This window comes from Rissa tridactyla, chromosome 2 (assembly GCF_028500815.1).
Source record: "Rissa tridactyla isolate bRisTri1 chromosome 2, bRisTri1.patW.cur.20221130, whole genome shotgun sequence".
NCBI classification, from domain to species: Eukaryota; Metazoa; Chordata; class Aves; order Charadriiformes; family Laridae; genus Rissa; species Rissa tridactyla.
The window spans coordinates 132211810-132232048 of record NC_071467.1 but is presented as its reverse complement, the minus strand read 5'-3'; the positions used below and the strand labels follow the sequence as shown (position 1 = coordinate 132232048).

Here is a 20239-nt window from a genome sequence, read left to right as displayed (position 1 = left end):
TTGTTAGCCAAAATTGAAATTTCTCCTGAGGCATATGCTAGTATTCATTTAAAATAAGTAGTCTTTGTGTGACATCAATGCATACTTTCCTAATACCTGTAGCTGAAAAGAACGAGCACTACCGAAAAAAAAAAATTTAATTCAGCCTTTTTAAAAAGCTTTTAGTTGACTTGCTTTTACACACTCCAGTTAGTGCTGTATGGTAGTTGAAGCTTTGATGTTAAATTCCTTCCATATTTTATTTCAAATGTAACTGCTGCTTGTAATTTGAGGCACAATACTGCTTTTAATTTCTCTTGGAACACTTACGTTTTTTCCTACAATGGAAGCTTTTACATATACGGCCCTACTTGTCTGGGCTATAGGTATAAGCTTTCAAAAGTATAGAAGATCTCCTTTTCCTTCCACTGACCTCCACTGCCTCCAACAGACTGAGATTTCTGGATTACTTTAACACTTGTTAAAATGTCTTCAATGTCTGGAATATTTGGTCTTAATATTTGTGCAACTTGGCAGGTGCAGAGATATGCTTATGTTTTGAAGTTTTTTTCAAACATCTCCTCAAAGATTATTTCTTCCAAATGGCAACGTATGAACATTTGTAATAGCAAGAGGAAAAGTTGTGGTTTCCTTTAATATGTGCCTTATCATAACTGTATAATACACAATTTAGAGAGGAAATGGACCTGGTTTCAAAATTTGATTCCTTAGTACTACCTTTTAGGAAGACTAATGCAAATAGTCTGCTATAGCAATACTTTCATATATTTAGGGCAATGTGTAAAGTTTTCGGAAACTGTGGAAGTAAATTTATTTATTTATTTCTTGGCAACTGGCAGTTGTGATGTTCAGTTGTTCAGCAAAGATTTACTGTAGTTATTAAGTTTCTGATGAATAGTATTTAGAAGCTGTAAAACAGCATATTAGCAATGTAGTATCAATTAAGTAAGTAATTATTTGGAGTCATAGGTCTTCTTTTTTTCTTTTTTTTCATGGTGTGAAAATTCTTACATTTAGCTCAAAATGACCGCTGGTAGCATAGCTTTTTCAATGTTGCCTGAGTCGCCCTGGGGAAGTGCAAGCATCCATAACTGAGCTCATGGTGTTTATGGGTTTAAACTGGAGCCTTTTATGTTACAGAAAGAGTGGAGATTTCTGTCTTTCAGTATAGGATCAATATGAGTTTTCGGTAGTTGTTTAAAGGTAGTATTTACATGGTGTGAAAGGGTATATAGCAATGTTCAACAGTAGTAGTAGAAGTGAATAAAGCTTTCCATCTGAATGAAGGATGCCAGGACGTAATTACAGAATCACATAATCATTGAGGTTGGAAGGGGCTTCTTCAGATCATCTGGCCCAAGCCCCCTGCTCAAACAGGATCAGCTGGAGCAGGTTGTCCAGGACTGTGTCCATTGGGTTTTAAATATCTGCAGGGATAGAGACTCTACAACTGTGGGCAACCTGTTCCAGTGAGGATGAGAGACAGATGACATAAATGGAATCAAGAGAAATACAGGCCGTAGGTAAGGAATAATGAAGATGCTTCATTGTTAGGAAGTAGTGGAAGTGTTTGCCAAGAGAAGTTATGTACTCTCTCCATCCTGGGAGGTTTTCAAGACTTTGCTGAGCAACGTGGTGTGCTCTCATAGCTGTCCCTTCTTAAAGCATGAGGTTGGATTAGAGACCTTGTGGGGACCCTTCCCACTTAAGGTAACCTTTCATAACTTGATCCAATTATTTTCCTGAATGTACCCCTCGGAGCAAAATGTTTACTTTTTAGTAATCATTTGTTTTAACCAATTACTCTCAAACAGTTATATATGCTGTAATTCAGTAAGAAATGCTACTTTTTTTAGTGGAGCATGAAAACTCTTTAAGCAGAAAAATGGGAAAGTGAATTCTCTTTTTAAATAATTGCATCTCCTGAGCCTTTCAGAAGGCGTCTTAAGCCCTGCTGCCTCTTTCAGTGTGGCACAAATATCATAATGAAGATGCAAATTCATTAGGTGCCTCAGACTACAACAGAGGAATCACCATGCAGGTTTCTGCTGTCCTACCATTTGTTTGCTGCAGAGAACTTTCAGCTGTGGGGTTAGACCTGTACAATTTAAACCATTATAGGAGAAGCTTCTCTCTGTCAGAAAAGACATATTCAGCATATTTGTGCGTGTGCATGTGTATGCTTCCTCAGTTAATCGTCATCTGTGCCTGAAGCTTGCAGCAGTCTTTCTCTAATTAAAAATCATCAGAAGACTTGGTAATATTTAGCACCTGTATAGGCTTATCTTCAAAGCTTCCAGCTTAGTTAGTGAGCATCAAGTTAAGTTAATTGCCTTTATACTTTACAATTGAGATCTTTTTCTTTACAATCCTTTAAGAAAGAGAAGTCTAACACAATTTTCTCAGTACTGGATTTTAGTATATCTCTTATCAGTATCTTATTCTTGGTCATGATATATAAATTTAAATAAGACTTAAGCTTTTAATTCAGCTGGGTTTGGAGATGTGATGTTTTGTTCCCTTTTTATCTTTGCCGAAATAATTTTAAAATAGTGCTTTTCTTTCCAAAAGATGCAGCTGTGAGGTCCATCTGTTCATCAGAAAATTTTTGCTTCATCTTTTTTTAGACAAACTTCACAGCCTGAAAGAAGCATGGCTGCAGCGTTTGGGCTGGGGAAGAGTTGTTCGTTCTTCCCCATAGCTTTTGTGACCTTGAGAGCCATGAAAAATGGGCATGTAAGATGTAGTTGAGCTAGGTTTGATAAGGGTAGGGACTGCTCGAGCTTCTATTTATAGTTATGCTAAAATAGCTCGATCTTGGCTTGCCAGGAGACTTGGAGAAAATGATGTAAAAAAAAACAGTAAACATTTCTAAGCTTTTATTTTGTTTCTTTTCAACCTGCAAAAATTCACTGAGTAGAATTTGAATATCCAGAGGAGCATTCATTCTTATCGACTAGACTTTTCCTTCTTCCTTTATTTCCTTCGCTTCCATATATACTATTCATTTCTCTGATTCTGCAGTCAGTAAAGTATGCATGCTGCAGACAACAGCTTCCTTCATTAATCAGTGTTACAGTCTTTCTAGAGGAGATGCATTGTATTTACTGAATGAGGAAGGGGTCCTGTTTAGAAAATGTGCCTACATGATGTTACAGTGGACTGCCACCCAGAAATGTTTGAGTTAAGGTGGCTATCAGTAGCGCTACAGCTGCATTGTCCCAAAACTCCCCGCTTGGCAGTTATTTGTCAAATAGCCTGGATAAAACCTCACAGTGATGTAGATGCAAAGTCTGCTGGTGCTTGAGAGCCCGAATATTATTGTACCCTACTACAATAAGCAACGTAGGAATACCTTATGTGGGATTATGTCACTGTTTTGTAGTTTAGCATAGAGGAGCAGAGGGACTAAACTGCAATTGTACATCACTTTCACAGTGCTTCTCTGGAGGTATTCCTAAATGTGATCTCTGCTGTGTCAACACTAACATAATGTTGTATGTGCTTACTGCATAATGCTTTCCTAGAGACTTTTATCTTAAAACCTGGTTTCTGAAACTTACTCTAACAGTAGTAACAGAGGGCTTTGTCAGTGTTTTGTGTATTCTTGGTCAATAGTCTGTTAGTGAATGAACTTGTTTGCACTAGCTCAGAATGCTAACTTGTTCATAGGTACTCCTTTTCTCACACCTAGGCTGGCAAAAATGTTATCATTTGTAACTGGGGAGAAAAGTGGCCGATGCGAAATAACTTCTTTTTTTTTTTTTTTGCCTGCAGTAAATCTGTTTTCTTTTAAGAACATGAATACAAATGGAAAAAATTTAAATAGCTGTCATTGGTTAAGGGCTGTATGAGTTACAAATTAATCTTCTTTTGTCTATGCATATTCGGTGTCTTGTGAAACTTTTCTATTGGATATATCCCTCTTGGAAAGATTTTAAATCACACAAGACATTGTTTACAAAGTTTATGGAAGGAGAAGAGTTTAATCTAATTTTCTAGACTTTGTGTGAAGCACCAGCCTCACCACTAGTCCTTGAGATATTTATTATACCTTCCTATCCGGATGAGTAGGTCATGTGGAAATAAATATGCATTTATTTATTTAAATACATTATACATAATTTTCTGTTAATTCCTATTAGTTTTTAAGCCTAGAGACTATTAAAATGAAATTGAGCTAAAAAACTCGGTGCAAGGTATTCACTCTGGAAAGCTTTGATTTTCCCCAGTGAGTGACACGTTTGTCTTCTGTCTGCAAATCTGGAAAATTTATTTAAATGTATGCTTCCTCTTTCCTTTACATAGAATTAATGTAGACAAGAATTAGGCACTGAAAGAAAGAATAAAATCAGATTTAATAGAAGAGTCACAATTGAGAGCTTGGTGAAAACCTGTCTTTTTCTTATAAATACATGAAGAGTTATCATAATATCTTTTACTTCTATTTGATCTGAATTTACTATGGTAAGGTATGATATGTAGATTAAACCTTTGAAGCATCCTTTGGGTGTCTGAAGAGCTATATGTGAATTAGAAGGAGTTAATTCTGGTTAATAAATGTTGTATTCATAAGTAGGATTTCTGTATTCTCATGCCTCAGGATGCACTGTGTTTGCTATAGAGATCAATTAACATGTCTTTCTCTTTTTGATATGGGATTCAAATGACAAACTAGTTTCTCTGAGTATGGGCTCATACGCATGGTAGGATTAAATTGTTCAGTGTATGTACACAGCAGACCAGTATGCTCCTGCTGAGTCTAGCTTGAGGCTTTACGCTTTACATGGTTATGAAGATGTTCTTTGAAAATTGACTGTGGAAATTAATTCTATGTATGTTCCCTGTCACCAAAGCCAGGGGCTGAAGTGGAGGGTGTCCCATTGTAATCTGATTTTTTGTTTTCAGAGTCCCAGCTCAAACTTGGCTCCGTTGTCACTTTTTCCTAATAATCCCATTACTTCAACACTTTGCCTCAACTGAGAGCCTGTTTCTGTGGCTCAGTTCCTCCTGTTCTGTCTGGAGGCTGTTGTTAATAGGTGTTTCTTGTAATGTGTGTGGCCCTAGATGGTTTTGTTAACCATTGTAGTCAACCACGTCCATCTCATGCTGTCCTCACAAAAGCAAATCCTTTTGTGTTGCAATGAGAATGTAAAATTTTACCCAAATGGGTCTCTCCGTGTGGAAGCAAGCCTCTCTTCAGAGAGAGAAGGAGGTACATGTTAGAGCTTTCAAAGTTAGTATGTTATTACCAGTTTCCTCTCAAAGATGGGACAAGAGACACAAGAGAGACCCAATTAATTTTCCACTGAAGGAAAAGTACGCATATGCCTTTTATTGGAGACCAAAGTATCCAACAATAAGGAGCGCTCCTGACAAGCCTGGTTTATACACTGCTTGCCAGGCTGTGTGGTTGGTCACTGTAGTCCTTAGTTCTTGTGTGCTTGACTTATATGTAAGTTCTACAGGTTTGGGGTTTTTTTGTCTTTTTTTTTTTTTTTTCTTCTCCCAGTGAGTAACCTCTATCAACATTTCAAGGGCATGTTTGCCAGAGAAGAGATGGGAGGCTCAAAAGGCAATTTTTGATGGGGTATTTAGATTTGGTAGTCTCTGAACACCTTAGTTCCATCTGTTTCTCGCTTGATAGGACCTGATCTTCTAAGTAAAACTTTCCTATGTGAGTACTTATATCTTCAGTTTTCATTCCTGCTGCTCAAAGATAAGATACTTTTCTAAAAGAGCTAAGGTGGCTTTGCCCCAGGAAAAAAAAAAAAGGGAAATTGTTTTAAAGACTGCTACTTGAAATTCCATGAGTATCTACATTATTCTGAAAGATCATTATAATTAAGCCTGGAAACAACATATCTCCTGCTGTTTGTATTTTAATAAGACTTTTTTTCCCTAGAAACGAATAAACAAAAGCCTGTTGAATAGATCCATAAAAAGAGGGTCTATAATACAATTACCAAAGTGTCATCCTTCCCCTCCCCCCCCAGTTGTCTTTGGATAAATCAAATTGTTTGAAAGTACACATATGAATACCTAAGGTATATGTAGGTCAATAGGTTGCATAGACTTTCAAAGCTATTTTCACATGTGAGCAAATATTAGCATTTCACATGAAATGTTTGAAGCTGGCCCATGACTTGCATAATAAATGTGAAACACTGAAATTAAGGTGCTTAGTCTAGTCTGTCACAAAAAGTACCCATGTATTGTTGTCTATTCTTTTTAAGTAAACCAGCTGACATAATTCCTGTTGGAAGGTGCTCGTGATTACTTTTTGAGAAATAACATTTGGTCATGTTCTGAATTTTTTTTCCACGTGAATGTAAAGCAGTGAAACATAGAGAAGCATACAAACGTTGCTCTAGTTTCTAGTTACCATGTATTAAGTAATAGGCGCAAAGACTTTGCTGCAGCTTCCTAAAGCTTTCTCTAGTGCAATTTTTTTTTTACTTAACTTTATAGCTGGTTAAAATAAAGGAGTACTTAACAGTATTTATTTTTATTCAACTACTTAGAAAGATCTTCTCCTTAAGATGGGGAATGAGCTACACTGAGGCAATATAGAGACCCACATTGTGTTCAAACTTAAACAAGCCAGGGTGTGTAAAGGTGCCTTATCCCAACTTACATATGCCTGCCTTTTTGTTTTTCTTCCTAATATTGAGGCAATGCTATTCATAGCTAAGAAGACTCTTGCCATGACGGCTGTGCCATGAGAGAAGGCAACCATCAGATGCACAGCAGCAATAGGTAGCTGTTTCTGAAAACAGATGGTTTTGATCACCTGAGATGCAAGTCTGCCTTTGTGAATTTTTTGAATTCTGCATGTTGATAAAGGTGTTTGCTTGCTTTCCAAGAATGATAAAATATACTTAAGCAGTTTTGATGCTAGGATTTGTGAAACCTTTATTAAATAAGACATTCATTTGAAAATACCCTGTCTAGCTGCACGAAGCTTGAAAGTCATTCTTGTGAAGCTTAATGTTGCTTTCAACAGTTTTTCCTTGATAATAAAGTTTTTATGTAGAGATTTCATTTTTTTTAATTTGATCATTCTAAGATAGGCAGAATTCTGAAAGGCTTATGTAAGAAACAGCTTATTAACATGGTGGTATATAAGGAATGTCTTTATTATGCATGCCTCGGTCAGCATCAAGTGCTGGAATTGCAACTGGTAGTTGATGCATGCATTGACTCGAAGGAAGCTTTATATTTGCACTAAGATTATTTATAAGAACAAAGGCACTAACCTAAAGTCCCTTAAAACAGTTTACATAGCCCTTAGAAATGTAAAAATATAAAGAAAGCTTATTACTTTGCAGCATTTATGCAGCACCCAGTACACTACGTAAATTGGCTAGAAACATATGTCTACTTCTGCAAATACTGACTGCATTAAGAGCGGTGAATCTATAACTGGGATTTGAGAAAACGTGAAACAAGGCAGTTGCATCTGCAGCTGAAATAGTCAAGATATAGGACATACCTAGTTTGAGGAAGATGTGGACTATTTACACGTAGATTTGGTGACTTTATGTAATGTGTGATTGCTAACAGCACTTTGTCTATTATAAAGTAGAAATAATATTGCTTCAAAATCTGCAAGCATAAAGTAAGTGTCATTTTCCCTCCTACTCACGGTTTCACAGAAGACTTACTTTTTGAAAGCGAGAAGTGTGGTTGAAACATATTTTTAAAAAATGTAGTCTTTTGACATACACTGCTGTAGTTAAAATGTGGCACACAAGATGATTTGATTGTTGAAAAGTTGGTTCCACTTGACAGAAAGAATGGCCAGAAATTTTTTTATTGGGATGGAATTTTCTAGGGAGAATTGAAATTAGAAAGTAGGTGTTGAGAAATGCTGTTTGTTCTGTTACTGTGTAGTGTTTCATAATAGCTTTCATTATAAACCAACGAGGAAAGTTAAGGGTAAATTCCTGTGTGGGAGAAGGGGCATATAGGCTTTCTAATTGTCTTGATATATAGGCTGCTCTGCAACATGGGGAGTATTGCAGTACACAGTGGTTGTTCTAATGCTTTTTAGCTTGTTGGGGATCTCAACAGAAGATTTTTATTTTTTTTTTAGTATATCTGTGTATGTGTCTGTCTGAGCATGCACACATAACCTGGCAGGAGTTTAAAAGAATACAGTTAAAAACAAGAACGATGTACTACTAAGATAATACTGCAAGATAAGAATATTTAGTCATATGTTGAAAAACAGGGAAAGAACAACCATTTACTTCGTGAAGAACATCATAACTGTCTCCAGTGGTGCCCCCTTTTGTGCTCAGCCTAAACTGGCACATGTTCATCTCTGCAAGCCTGGGGCTAGCTGATGTGATCCCAGCTAAGGGTTGCTGCGCACGTGCCCTAATGCACAGGAAATCTGTAATATGTGACCATGCTGAACCTGTTGTCTGACATAAAAGATCTGTTCTGCTCAACTTAAACGTGAGGGCTGAAGCACATGGTTATAAAATAAATTCTCATCACTCACCTCAATGACTTCATGGGACAAGGCAGCAGGGGTGGTAGGATTTTCTGACTTTTTCTTGGGCAGCACTGATCATTCTCACCCAAGTTGCTGCAGTTCTCTCTGTGAGTCTGTAGATAGCCAGGAAAATCTTCACTGAGGGTACTGGGCAGGCACGATAGGTTTTGCATTGTAGGATATACTTCCCGTTGCAGTGTGATGTGGTGCCAGGTTGTTAGCATCTGCACTGTCTACACTTAGTGCTGGAGGGCAGTAAGTCAGAATTGGTTGTAAAGGATGGCTGGGGATGGACATAAGTGTCCCCAAGGTAAAAGTTGCCTTGGAAGCAAATTTTTGGTTAAAAAAAATTGTTGGGAACTATGTGTTTATTTTAAAAACAGTGACATTTGCCTATACAAACGCTGTAAAATTTATAATTGGTTGGTGTATAGAACCATAGAATCATAGAATATGTTGGGTTGGAAGGGACCTTTAAAGGTCATCTTGTCCATCCCCCCTACAGTGAACAGAGACATCTTTAGCTAGATCAGATTGCCTAGAGCCTCATCAAGCCTGGCCTTGAATGTCTCCAGGGATGGCGCCTCCACCACCTCTCTGGGCAACCTGTTCCAGTGTCTCACCACCCTCATTGTAAAGAACTTCTTCCTAATGTCTAATCTAAACCTACCCTGCTCTAGTTTAAAACCATTGCCCCTCGTCCTATAGCTACATGCCCCTGCAAACAGCCCCTCCCCAGCTTTCCTGTAGGCCCCCTTCAGGTACTGGAAGGCCGCTATGAGGTCTCTCCAGAGCCTTCTCTTCTCCAGGCTGAAAAACCCCAACTCTCTCAGCCTGTCATTGTAGGAGAGGTGCTCCAGCCCTCAAATCCAGAGCGGGACACAGTATCCCAGGTGGGGTCTCACGAGAGCAGAGTAGAGGGGGAGAATCACTTCTCTGGATCTGCTGGCCACGGTTCTTTTGATGCAGCACAGGATGCGATTGGCCTTCTGGGCTGCAAGCACACACTGTTGGCTCATGTCCAGCTTTTCATACACGATCACTCCCAAGTCCTTTTCCGCAGGGCTGCTCTCTATCACACCATCCCCCAGCCTGTATCGATATTGAGGATTGTGTAGGACCTTGCACTTGGGCTAGTTGGTCTTCATAAGGTCTGCTCGGTCCCACCTCTCTAGCTCGTCCAGGTCCCTCTGGATGACATCCCATCCCTCTGGCATGTCGACTGCACCACTCAGCTTGGTGTCATCTGCAAACTTGCTGAGGGTGCACTTCATCCCACTGTATATATCATTGATGAAGGCATTGAACAGCACTGGTCCTGGTATGGATCCCTGAGGAACACCACTTGTCACCCCTCTCGATCTGGGTAGATCCTTTACGTCCATCTTTCAAGCAAACAAAAAAAAGTTATTTTTGCATTCTGTCCACTTGCTCTCAGTAGATGTAGTTGGCTTCTTAACATCTCTAAAGTTAATATTGTTGTGTTTCGCAGAACTTTTGCTATTTATGCAAGCCTATTTTGGTCAGTAATTAATTTTTGTTTTTGTTTTGTCAGCAGTCATGCAGCAGGTTCTGGATAACCTTACTGATCTGCCGACATCAACAGGCGCTGAAGAAATAGACCTGATTTTTCTTAAAGGAATTATGGAAAACCCTATTGTAAGATCACTTGCTAAGGTATTTAAACTTGCTGCTCTGAGTAGAATCTGGAAGTATTTTCACTTTTAAAATATTGGGTGAACATTGAGTATGGATTGAGTTATTAACAATGGCTTTTATGGACGGTACGTCTTATTAAAAGACTTGAAGGAGTTCTTGAAAGTGAAAATTTGATATTATGTAATTTCTGTGCATGCTGATTTATTGTTCTATGGAAGATTCTAGAGGAAGAAGAAAAATTTAGAGACTCCAGAAATAATGTGATAACTTTATTTATAAAGAAAATGTCAAAATACTTGCAATTAGAAGCAGTTGGTTTTAACATAGTCTCGTGACCACTGTTGTGTGCAAAACCCATATGCCTTCTGACTTTCAGCATTTTTGCCAAAGATGAAAAGTGAGAGTAATAACCTTCTTTCTCCCATGGCATAAAAAAGTTTTGGTTTTGTCTCTGGCTTAAAACCATGTTCTGATCAGCCCAGTGAAATATTCTCTCCATGCCCTTTTCTGGATCTCAGAGTAATGCTAGGTGACCATTGGTTGTCACCTCTCTGAGACAAGCACTATCCTTAGTTTTGGTCTTGCATTATGAAAATCTGTTATTAATAGATGGTAGCAATCAATTATAAATATGTAATGTGATACTTACAAAAAATCTCTGGACTCCATAACTAAAATGTAGCTGATCTTGTCGCTAGGAGATGCAGTCAATATTGCACAGCGCTTATATTCTTTCTTAATCTTATTTCATGAAAATAATCTCCTTTCATGAGGAAAAAACAGTTAGTTTAAATGTAGCTGTCTCTTTAATATGAATAGACATCTGAAAGCAGTGCCCTCTGGGCAAGCATGAAATACTCTGTAAAGCTAAAGGATTGTTGTGCAGGGATTTTGCTCAGTATAAAGATCTGGAGAGGAAAACTTCTCATAAGAATTCATATAAGAATTTACTTCTGTTGAGCTGTTCAAAAAAATTGCTTGTAAGTGGAAGACATTGTATAGTAATAAACTTAAAAATAATGGATGTGTCTCATCTGCTAGTGAGATGACTGCAGAGGGAAAGATTTGTGTACTAAATTTACTGGAGTAAGTAAAAGCGTTTTCTTACTTAGAGTTGTTTCCAGCTTCTGTATCTGCTGCATATGTCACCTTTAATTTAATATTTATCATGAAGTAAATGTTCATTGCAAAGCATTTTTTTTCCTATCAGGAATTTTTGCGTTAATGGCCAATTACAATTGTGTGGAGTTTAATGACTAGCAGATGTAAAAACGTGCTTGTAATGGAAACAGACTCTTAACTATTAACTTCCTTTATCTAGAACGTGAAAGGTTTTAATTGTGTTCATATGGCATGACCTCACTCATATTTTCTTTTGTAATTATTTCGGAATTAAACCCAAAAACTCAGTCCTAACCAGCAGAGCTAAATAAGGACAAGATCAAAACAACAACACATTTCAGGAAGTATGTGTAGTACATGTGCATCCATTTGTCTCTTAAAAATACATAAAACTGTTTTTTCTGTTAGAATAGATAGTTTTAACAGAATAGGCAGTTCTCAGGACACTGAGATGGTCAGATTATTTAAGGAGATTCATTTCAGACCAGGCCAGAAATGTAAAAGCTTTTTCATTTTCCTTTATTAGTCAATTATTAAGACTAATCATTATGTAAAGTATCCCAAAAAGGACAAAAAGAAACTTAGGGAAGCATGCCATGAGCCATACAAGCTTATTTTTTCTTTTCAGTCAATGCAATAAGCATAGTAGTTAGTTTGTAATATTTTGCAATACAAAGTTCGGCTAATCATTTAAAATTGTGTTAAGTTCATTTGACACTTTTTCTGTCTAGAATAAAGGCATCAAAGTAGAAATTACAGATTTTTTTTTTTCAGATAGGGTTCTTCTACTGTACCTTTCCATTCTTTAGTGGGTGGTAGGGGAAAGGGGAAGTACTGTAATCACTGTAAAATGCATTTTCCTTCATTTACTGATGTTTATGCTCAATCCTAACTAGCCTTTAGAATTGTTATGCTTTTTTGAAAACAGTTGTTGAATTTGGAACATGCATGAATTTTACTCAGTTTTGCTACTGAACTGTCTTATCAAAATTTTCTTCTGGATTGTTAACTATTCTTTTGAACCTCAAAACTTTATCTTCTTTTCTACAGTCACAATATTGCTTTTAGTATTGTAGCACAGCATACAGCATACCAACTGAATGCCTAACCCAGACCAAGGAAGCATCTTGAGAGTAATCTATAAACATTGAGACCAGTGTTTAGGATGTCAGACTGTTGAAGGCAAAAGCCTTATTATTTGAACATATGGCAAGTGTAATAAATATTAAGTGAATCAGAAGACTTAATTCAGTATCACTCTTTCTGAAATGATGAACTGAAATGAAAAAAAAAATAATAATTGCAATATCTAAGTTAGGTATTCCTTTTTTTTTTTTTTAATTATTCATACCACTCCATATCCTGCAACTCCTCAACATATTACAGTATCAGAGGTTGTTGACTGATAAACTTCCAGTTTCCCAGTATATACATGGCCTTGATTTTTGGGTGAAGGGTGAGGATATTTGTATTTAGATTATACTCTCTGTTAGTGGTAGTATTTTAAAGAAAATAAGTGAGAAAGAAGGTAACCTGTATTCTCTAATCTTACACAGGTTTTGCAGTTGGAGTATGTTTAAAAGTCAATAGATCTGTGTTTTCACTTGCTGTAAAAGTAAACTTTAAAAGAAGGATGTTGTTTATTGTATGTAGTGTGTATATAATAGCATTCCCTTATTAAGTAGAATGTGTGTAGGTGCCAAGCTTCTTATGACTTTGTAATCATGGTCATTTGGTTTGTGTGTGTTGGTGTCTGGGAATGCTTGAAATGTCTTTCTCTATGTTAAGTTAGCCTTTTCAGTGTTTGATCATCAGTCCTGCAGAAATACCATTTTATACATATGAAGTAGAAGTTAATACTTAGATGATTTCAGGAAACGAAGTTTTCTGGCTTTAGCAAAATTTTATTACAATATCTGCTTTAAAGCGCTAATAAGAAAGTAGATATGTGTGCATACCTTCAAATTATATATATGAGAAGTATATATACACAACTCACAAATATATCTGTTATTTATTGTGTTTTTACATGACAAAGTGATTGTTCTTTTTTGAATTTCTTGTTGCTATGCTGTTGTAAATAACTCTTAATTGAGTGCTTTGAGAATCTTAGTTATTTTTGGCCTCCTGTTATTGTCTAATTTTATGATACAGCACTACCTGTAATAAATAAGTGAAGCATTCAGATTAATGAGATGTTTCTCTTGCAGCTCAAAGCTCCTACCTTTCAATGAATTTAAGTATCCACAGTGTTTAGGAAAGGATTACGTCTGCAGCAGTAGCTCTAGAAAGAGATAAAAAGTTATCACAGAATCACAGAATGGTTGAGGTTGGAAGGGATCTCTGGAGGGCATGCAACCCCCTGCCCAAGCAGGGTCACCTGGAGGTGGTTGCCTAGGACTGTGTCCAGATGGCTGTTGAATATCTCCAAGGAGGGAGACTCCAACCTCTCTGGGCAAACTGGGCCAGTGCTCAAGTCACCCTCGCAGTGGAAAAAAGGGTTTTATTATGTTTAGACAGAGACTCCTGTGTTTCAGTTTGAGCCCATTGCCTCCGGCCCTGTCACCAGGAAGCACTGAAAAGAGCCTGGCTCCGTCCTTTTTCGGGTATTTATACCCACTGATGAGATCCCACCCTGAGCCTTCTCTTCTTGAGGTTGAGCAGTCCCAACTCAGCCTTTCCTCAAATGTGAGGTGCTCCAGTCCCTTCATGATCTTCGTGGCACTTCACTGGACTCTCTCCAGTATGTCCAAAATTGTACACAGTACTCCAGGTGTGGCCTCAGCAGTGCCAAGTAGAGCTCGACCTTCTGGCAATGCTCTTCTTAATGCAGCTCAGGATACTGTTAGCCACCTTTTCTGCAGACTTTTCTTTAACATTTCCGTCACTTATGCAGACTTTCCTTTAGAATTTGCTGTTTTGAAGGTGTTTGAATGGGAGGAGCCTGGGGTAAATGCTTCTCTTGCAGATTTTTTTTTTTTTTGAGCAGATCCCATAGTTCCTTTTTTGTCCTTCTTCTAGAAGGTGCACTTGTACTGGGTTCTGAAGCAGAAAAGGTCTGAGGCACTATATCATTGAGAGGGGACTATTTGGTGTATACAGCATAGAGGTTATAGGAAATAAGGACATACAAGCATCTCTGAAAGGTGCTGCTTATAAAGTTTGCTGGGTCACGTAGTTAAGCAAAATCCTTCATCAGTTACAAAGATAAAATATACAGATTGTATTATATGTAATTTTTCTGGCTCTCCTGCTAAAGGTTGCACCAAGAAATTATTTTAAAGGTGTATAAATTGGAACTAATTGAAACTTATTTACAGTATAGTCTCATATATTTAATCTTACAGGCTCATGAGCGACTGGAAGATTCTAAACTTGAGGCTGTCAGTGACAACAACCTGGAGTTGGTGAATGAAATTCTTGAAGACATCAGTCCCTTAGTAAATAAAGATGAGAATATTGCAGAATTGGTTGGAATACTCAAGGAGCCTCATTTTCAGGTGCCATCTTTTTACTGTATATTACCAACTTAACTGGATCAGTGTCCGCATAGGGATCTAATAATAATAATGAAATAAAACCTGAATGGCAGCAAACTTTAATATGTAGGATTTTACTCCAAATGAAAGGTAAAGCAGAAGCCAAGTGGGGTTAAGAATGAGCATGATTTTATTCTTTGATATCATCTCAGGAATATCTTAACTCATTGTATTAAAATCCATTGGAGTTTCTGTTATAAATCTTGGACAAACATTTACTTCCTATATGTCTGGAGTTTCCATAACAATTCCCTGAAGGCTTCATCCTTAGCATTTCTGGGTGGTCTCAATCGGTACCTGATACTGACCAGTCTGCACTTGGTGACATGAATTGTGAAAACTAATAATGCTATATTCCTGGCCCTATGTTTTCTGTCTTTTAACCAATATTTTCATCTACTTGAGAACCTTACTGCTTGTCCTATAGTAGCTTTGTTTCTTTAAAAGACTTTGATAAAGGCCTTTTGGAAATTGATCTATGTTATCAACTGTAACTGCCTTGCTGCCATGCTTGGTTACTCTTTCATGACTTCCCTTTAATAAAGTGTGTTGATGTTTTCCCATGATCTGCTTTGGCTAATCATTCTGTTTTTTATGGAAACTCTTCTAACTTGTTTAGTATCAACATCAGACTTACTGGTTTGCAGTTTGTTGACTCTTCCTTGGAACCCATTTTAAAAATTCATGTGATGATTATTGCATGCTATGAACAAGATTGCGTGCTGCTGCTTTCACTATACTGTTGAGTGAGTCATGGGTATTTAAGAGAAGTAAGCCATTTCTAGAGCTCCCTACTTCATTTGCTGCAAAACCTGGATGGTACAGAAAGAATTAGGTGTGAAAGGAAGAGAAAAAAAAATCTGAAACAGCTTTAAGTTGTTGGGTTTTTTTTTATTTTATTTTTAAGTGCCTGTTGTGAGTCTCATTTGCAGAAACAATGACCAGTTTTGGCTGCTGCATACAGGCAAAAAGCAGCTAGCTACTTACTTTTTCAAAGTAGATCTGATGCGATTCAGTTTGGAAGCCTAAAATTTGTAGGTTTTGGCCCTTAATTTTGTGCTTCCATTCTCCAGCTGGAGGCAGGCAACAAAGACAACTGAGGCCAGAGTAGTATAGTTTTGATTAAGTGTTTTTATTTAACTGATATTGTAGTTATGACCTCTCTAGAAGAGCTGCTAGGAAAATTTGCATGCCAAAATATGCATACAATATTCTTTCTAACACTTGAGGAGGCTCGCTCTCTCTCTCTCTCTCTCTCTCTCTGAAAAGGAAACAGAAAATTAGCTAAATACACGGGAGACAAGTGCTATCTTTCTGCCTCATTTGGTGTGAGGAGGCATGTTCCAAACTCTGCAAGAAGGGACCAGGAAGGAAGGAAGGAAGGAAGGAAGGAAGGAAAAATACAATGTCATTTGTAATTATAGAAAATGTAATTTGCATCCTTTCTCCAGTTCAGTAAATGTGTAAACAAGCCACCTTGACTTGACGCTTTTAAAGTTTCATGGACACTATTATGTAACTGTTTTAGAGGCAGATTCTGTGTTTTACAAATGAATGGTGCCGCTTTATCACGGCATCATCTTACACTTGTAACCTGCCTCGGAGTACAAGTATCAAATGTGGTATACAAGTCATCAGTGCTATAGCTTATTTGAATTTATCAATTAGTGCCAAAAATACTGAATTAGAGAACTTAATTTCTTTTGCACATTTTTATAGAAGAACAGTGGGGAGGGACTGGCTTCTGGACTACAGGTGCATGTATGGTTATACATTACATTTGACTGTCTATTCCCTCCTTTTTCTCATTTCTCCGTTCATTCCTATATTTTTCTTCCCTTCTACTTTTTACCCTTTTTAGTTTTAACAGAACTTTTAAGGGGTCAACGTGTGGAAGATACTAAGTTCTTCTGAGTTTCACAGTACTGGCTAGCCATCAGGCCAGTTGGTATTGAAGAGCCATCTGGCACATATAGTGCATAGAAAAGGCTATAGGAAGTCTTACCAGACAGTAACTGGAGAGCAGAAGAGAGGAATGGGAAAAGACGTTGCCTTCAGGGAAGAGGGAGGAGTTGAAAGTATCACACAGTTGGAGGGGTTAAACATGCAGAAGAATCACTTGTGCTGCTTATGGAAGAACTTGTTATGTTACTTTCACCTTTCCAAGAATTATGCAAGCCATTCATCCCAAATATTACATTCTGCTGGCAATAAAATACTTAATCTGAAAAGCAGCCAATATTTTCTTCTAATAGTTAGCTTTATAACGGCTAATCATACCTTTAAAATGTTTCATTTAGAAAGTGATCTTAAGTTCTCTCCTAGATGGATCTTAATTTATAGGGTTATTTTTCCCACATGTTCATGCCTCCTTAATAGCCCCTCTGATTTCTCTAAGATCTTAAATGATTTCCTGCCTTTTCCAGAACGGCCTTTAAAAATGTATTCTTTTCACATGTACATTAGGGGCCTGTATTCCATTTATTAAGCTCTAATATTTAGACGGTGTTATCAGAGAAGACTAGCACATATTTAGTGCATAAAAAAGGAACAGAAATATTTTAAGTACTTTTGAGGCCTGAAATGTTAGGAAATGAGTCCTGAATTCAAGACCATAGATTGTTCTGCTCTTATGTATTCCCCCCAACTCCTGCCCCCAAGTGGTAGTTTAATTGTTCCATTGGATCACAGTTGGAGAAAGTTACCATACAGGGCAGGCAATGCTTAATAACATATACAGATTGTGCTGAGAATTTTTTTTTGGAAAAACAAACTTTGACTTTGAACTTGGCTTCAGCACTGTAGCGGGCCTTGGATGTTTCATGTTTCTTTGTTTACTGCATTTTCAATTACTGTCAAATAAGAATAGCCACAGAAAACTACTGTAAAGAAGTCAATATATTCTAAATTTATGGATTACTTTATGACAGTATTTTGCACAAAGGGGCCGTACTGTCTGCCACAGGACTGTATGTCCATTGTGTGGGATATCTCTTGTGATATGCAGAGAGTTCTTCTAAATGGCTTATTCCAGAAACCTTGTTGTTTTTTCCATGATATCCTCTCTACAGTTACCCAGTCCTGGATAGTCAGCTGATCCTGTTTACGTGCTTTATGGAGGAAACTTTGAACCATTTTATGGTTGTTGATTATTCAGTCCATGTTGTTTTGCAGACTTTGGCAGTGGTTTTATAAGTGTTCTAGCACCAGTATGGGAAAGGAGAGATTGGAGAGGAGCTCTGGAGTTGCAGGAGCACAAGATACTACGTTTTCTGAAACCATAAACAAGTAAAGTTCATGCAAATGTATTTCTCAGATCACTCAACTGTATTACTGAAATAAGAAAGTAACTGAGCGACATAAAATGTTGGAGAGTAGTCTGGCAATGGATACAGACGCATGGCCTCTGTTGCCAGGTGGCTTTGTCTAAGGGTTCTTCAGGACCATATATACTGTGACCTGGCTGGCTGGAAACAGTCTTGTAAAACTGGTATAGATTCCTGAGTTTCAGAACCGAGAGTTCAATATGGGAAGGTAGTAAATTAACTATGGCTTCTTTTAGGAAACCAATAACTACTTTTCTTAAAGAAACCTTTTATAATTGTGGGCAGAAATGTTGATAGTCCTTGATAATCCTTCTGTGACTCAGCCGTTATGTAAATAGCCAGTAGAAGACTTTGTGATGGTTAAGTAGTAGTTGAAAGAATTCATGCTTATCCATAAAACTGAGTGAATAAATAGTCAGAATGCGGAATGAGATCAGATTTAAGAAATGAAGAATCTTACAGAGCGTGTTAATATGAAAAGGATGACACATACTCTTAGATTAGTAGTCTTTTTTTGACTGTGGATCAGATTATAATTCATAAATTATATGACTATTAAGGGCAGGGAGCTCTACAAGCATGGTTATGTGTAAGGCTCCATGAGAAATCTAGTGGTTTGTGGCCAGAAAGTTTGGGAACAATTTGTTCTAGCATGTGACCAAAAGAGAAAACTGGAAGTATCATGCTGGTGTATCTGCTTGGTTTTGTCAGTGGTAATGCGTTAAAATGTGTAATTGATGCTAGTTGTTTTCATTTTGGAAATGTAGAAAGATCCAAAGATGTTGCTTGCAAACATTGGCAGAGAGAGAGATCTGTTCTCCTGGTTTCTGAATTGGATGTGTCTTGGATAATGAAGAATTAGAAATTGCAACCATCTGACAGCTGCTTGATTTTAATAAATGATTGGTTTTCCTATTTAATTTGATTTGGTTTATGTCCACAGTATCAGAGCAGCCACAATAAGCAGCTGTCTTTACAGTCTTAATGGCAGGGGCAGCATTGGTGAATTAGTACCTCCTTCTAACCTCAATTTGAAGTCTCAGCAGGGCCATTGTGTAATGGGCAGATTAAAATGACTGTTCAGGTTTGTGACACTTTGAGGGCTTGCATGTTGAGCTTAGCACTAAACTAATAAGGTTGCATAACTTTTAGGTCAGAGGTGGCTTACAGAAGGATGGAGCAGACTGCATTGCAAATTTTTCAGATTTGTTTAAATGTTTTCAGCTCACTTGCTCTGCTTTCTAGTAGTTTGCTGTCTTCCTCTGGCATGTGCATGTCGCTATCAGTGATGGTCCCTATGGTGTCTTCTCTTTTTAGCTACTTATTTGACACCAGTCAGTGATCTGACTTAAGACCGTATCTCATCAGGTCACTGTTTGAAACAAAGCTATGTTGTTTGAGGCCTAGAAGGCATCTCCTCTATTTGCTTCTTTTCCTCTTTCTGTATCTGTCAGTGAGACTCTCTGTGCTATAGGATCCTTTATCTTGAACTACCGCATATGGTGACTATAGGATGCCACTTTTCCTCTTTAAGACAGAAAGTCTCCACTGTCTAGAACTTCACAAGTTTGATCTTGTTTTACCTGTATGTATTGTCTTATAAATCTTTTCTTTAAATCTTAAAGTATTTTTATGAGAAAATCAAGTCTAAATTTCATTGCCTTGCAAAGATGTTTATACTTATTTGGATCTCCTCCTTTTGCTTTCTATTTATGTATGTGGACTGGTGAAAACACCATTAACTGTAAGGTCCGAGCTCTTGTCTTCCAGAAAGTTAATTCTGTCAACTTAGATTCATTTGGTCATAGAATTCTGCCTTGGCTTTATGCAAGCAGAAAGCACTCATTTTGCAGATTGCTGGAAATCCTTGCATACCTGTAATTATCCAAATTACCGTGGAGGAAAATTTTGTTACATTAAACACAAGTATCTAATAATGAGTTATCTTCATATTTTTTGCAGTGGGTTGTTTGTTTACTTTAATCATGTGCTCAGATACTGTCTCAGTAGGTGAAAGGCAATATTAGGTACTCTTTTTTCCATCTTCTTCCCTGCATGATCACACATTCCTTACGCATTCATTACGT

The 20239-nt window shown here is 37.4% G+C and overlaps 1 protein-coding gene across 6 annotated transcripts in view; it reads left to right on the top strand.

The window, feature by feature from the left end:
• Nucleotides 1–20239, top strand: part of PALS2 (protein associated with LIN7 2, MAGUK p55 family member) — a 57178-nt gene that overhangs the window by 22871 nt on the left and 14068 nt on the right. For 3 of the 6 annotated variants that reach the window (XM_054192495.1, XM_054192500.1, XM_054192499.1), the window contains exons 2-3: nt 10065–10183; nt 14635–14787. In XM_054192495.1, coding sequence (XP_054048470.1) covers nt 10067–10183; nt 14635–14787 — 270 coding nt within the window. In that variant the 5' untranslated portion in view covers nt 10065–10066. Of the gene's footprint in view, nt 1–6674; nt 6760–10061; nt 10184–14634; nt 14788–20239 lie in introns of all 6 variants that reach the window. The other 3 variants (XM_054192497.1, XM_054192498.1, XM_054192496.1) reach the window with 3 other exon arrangements.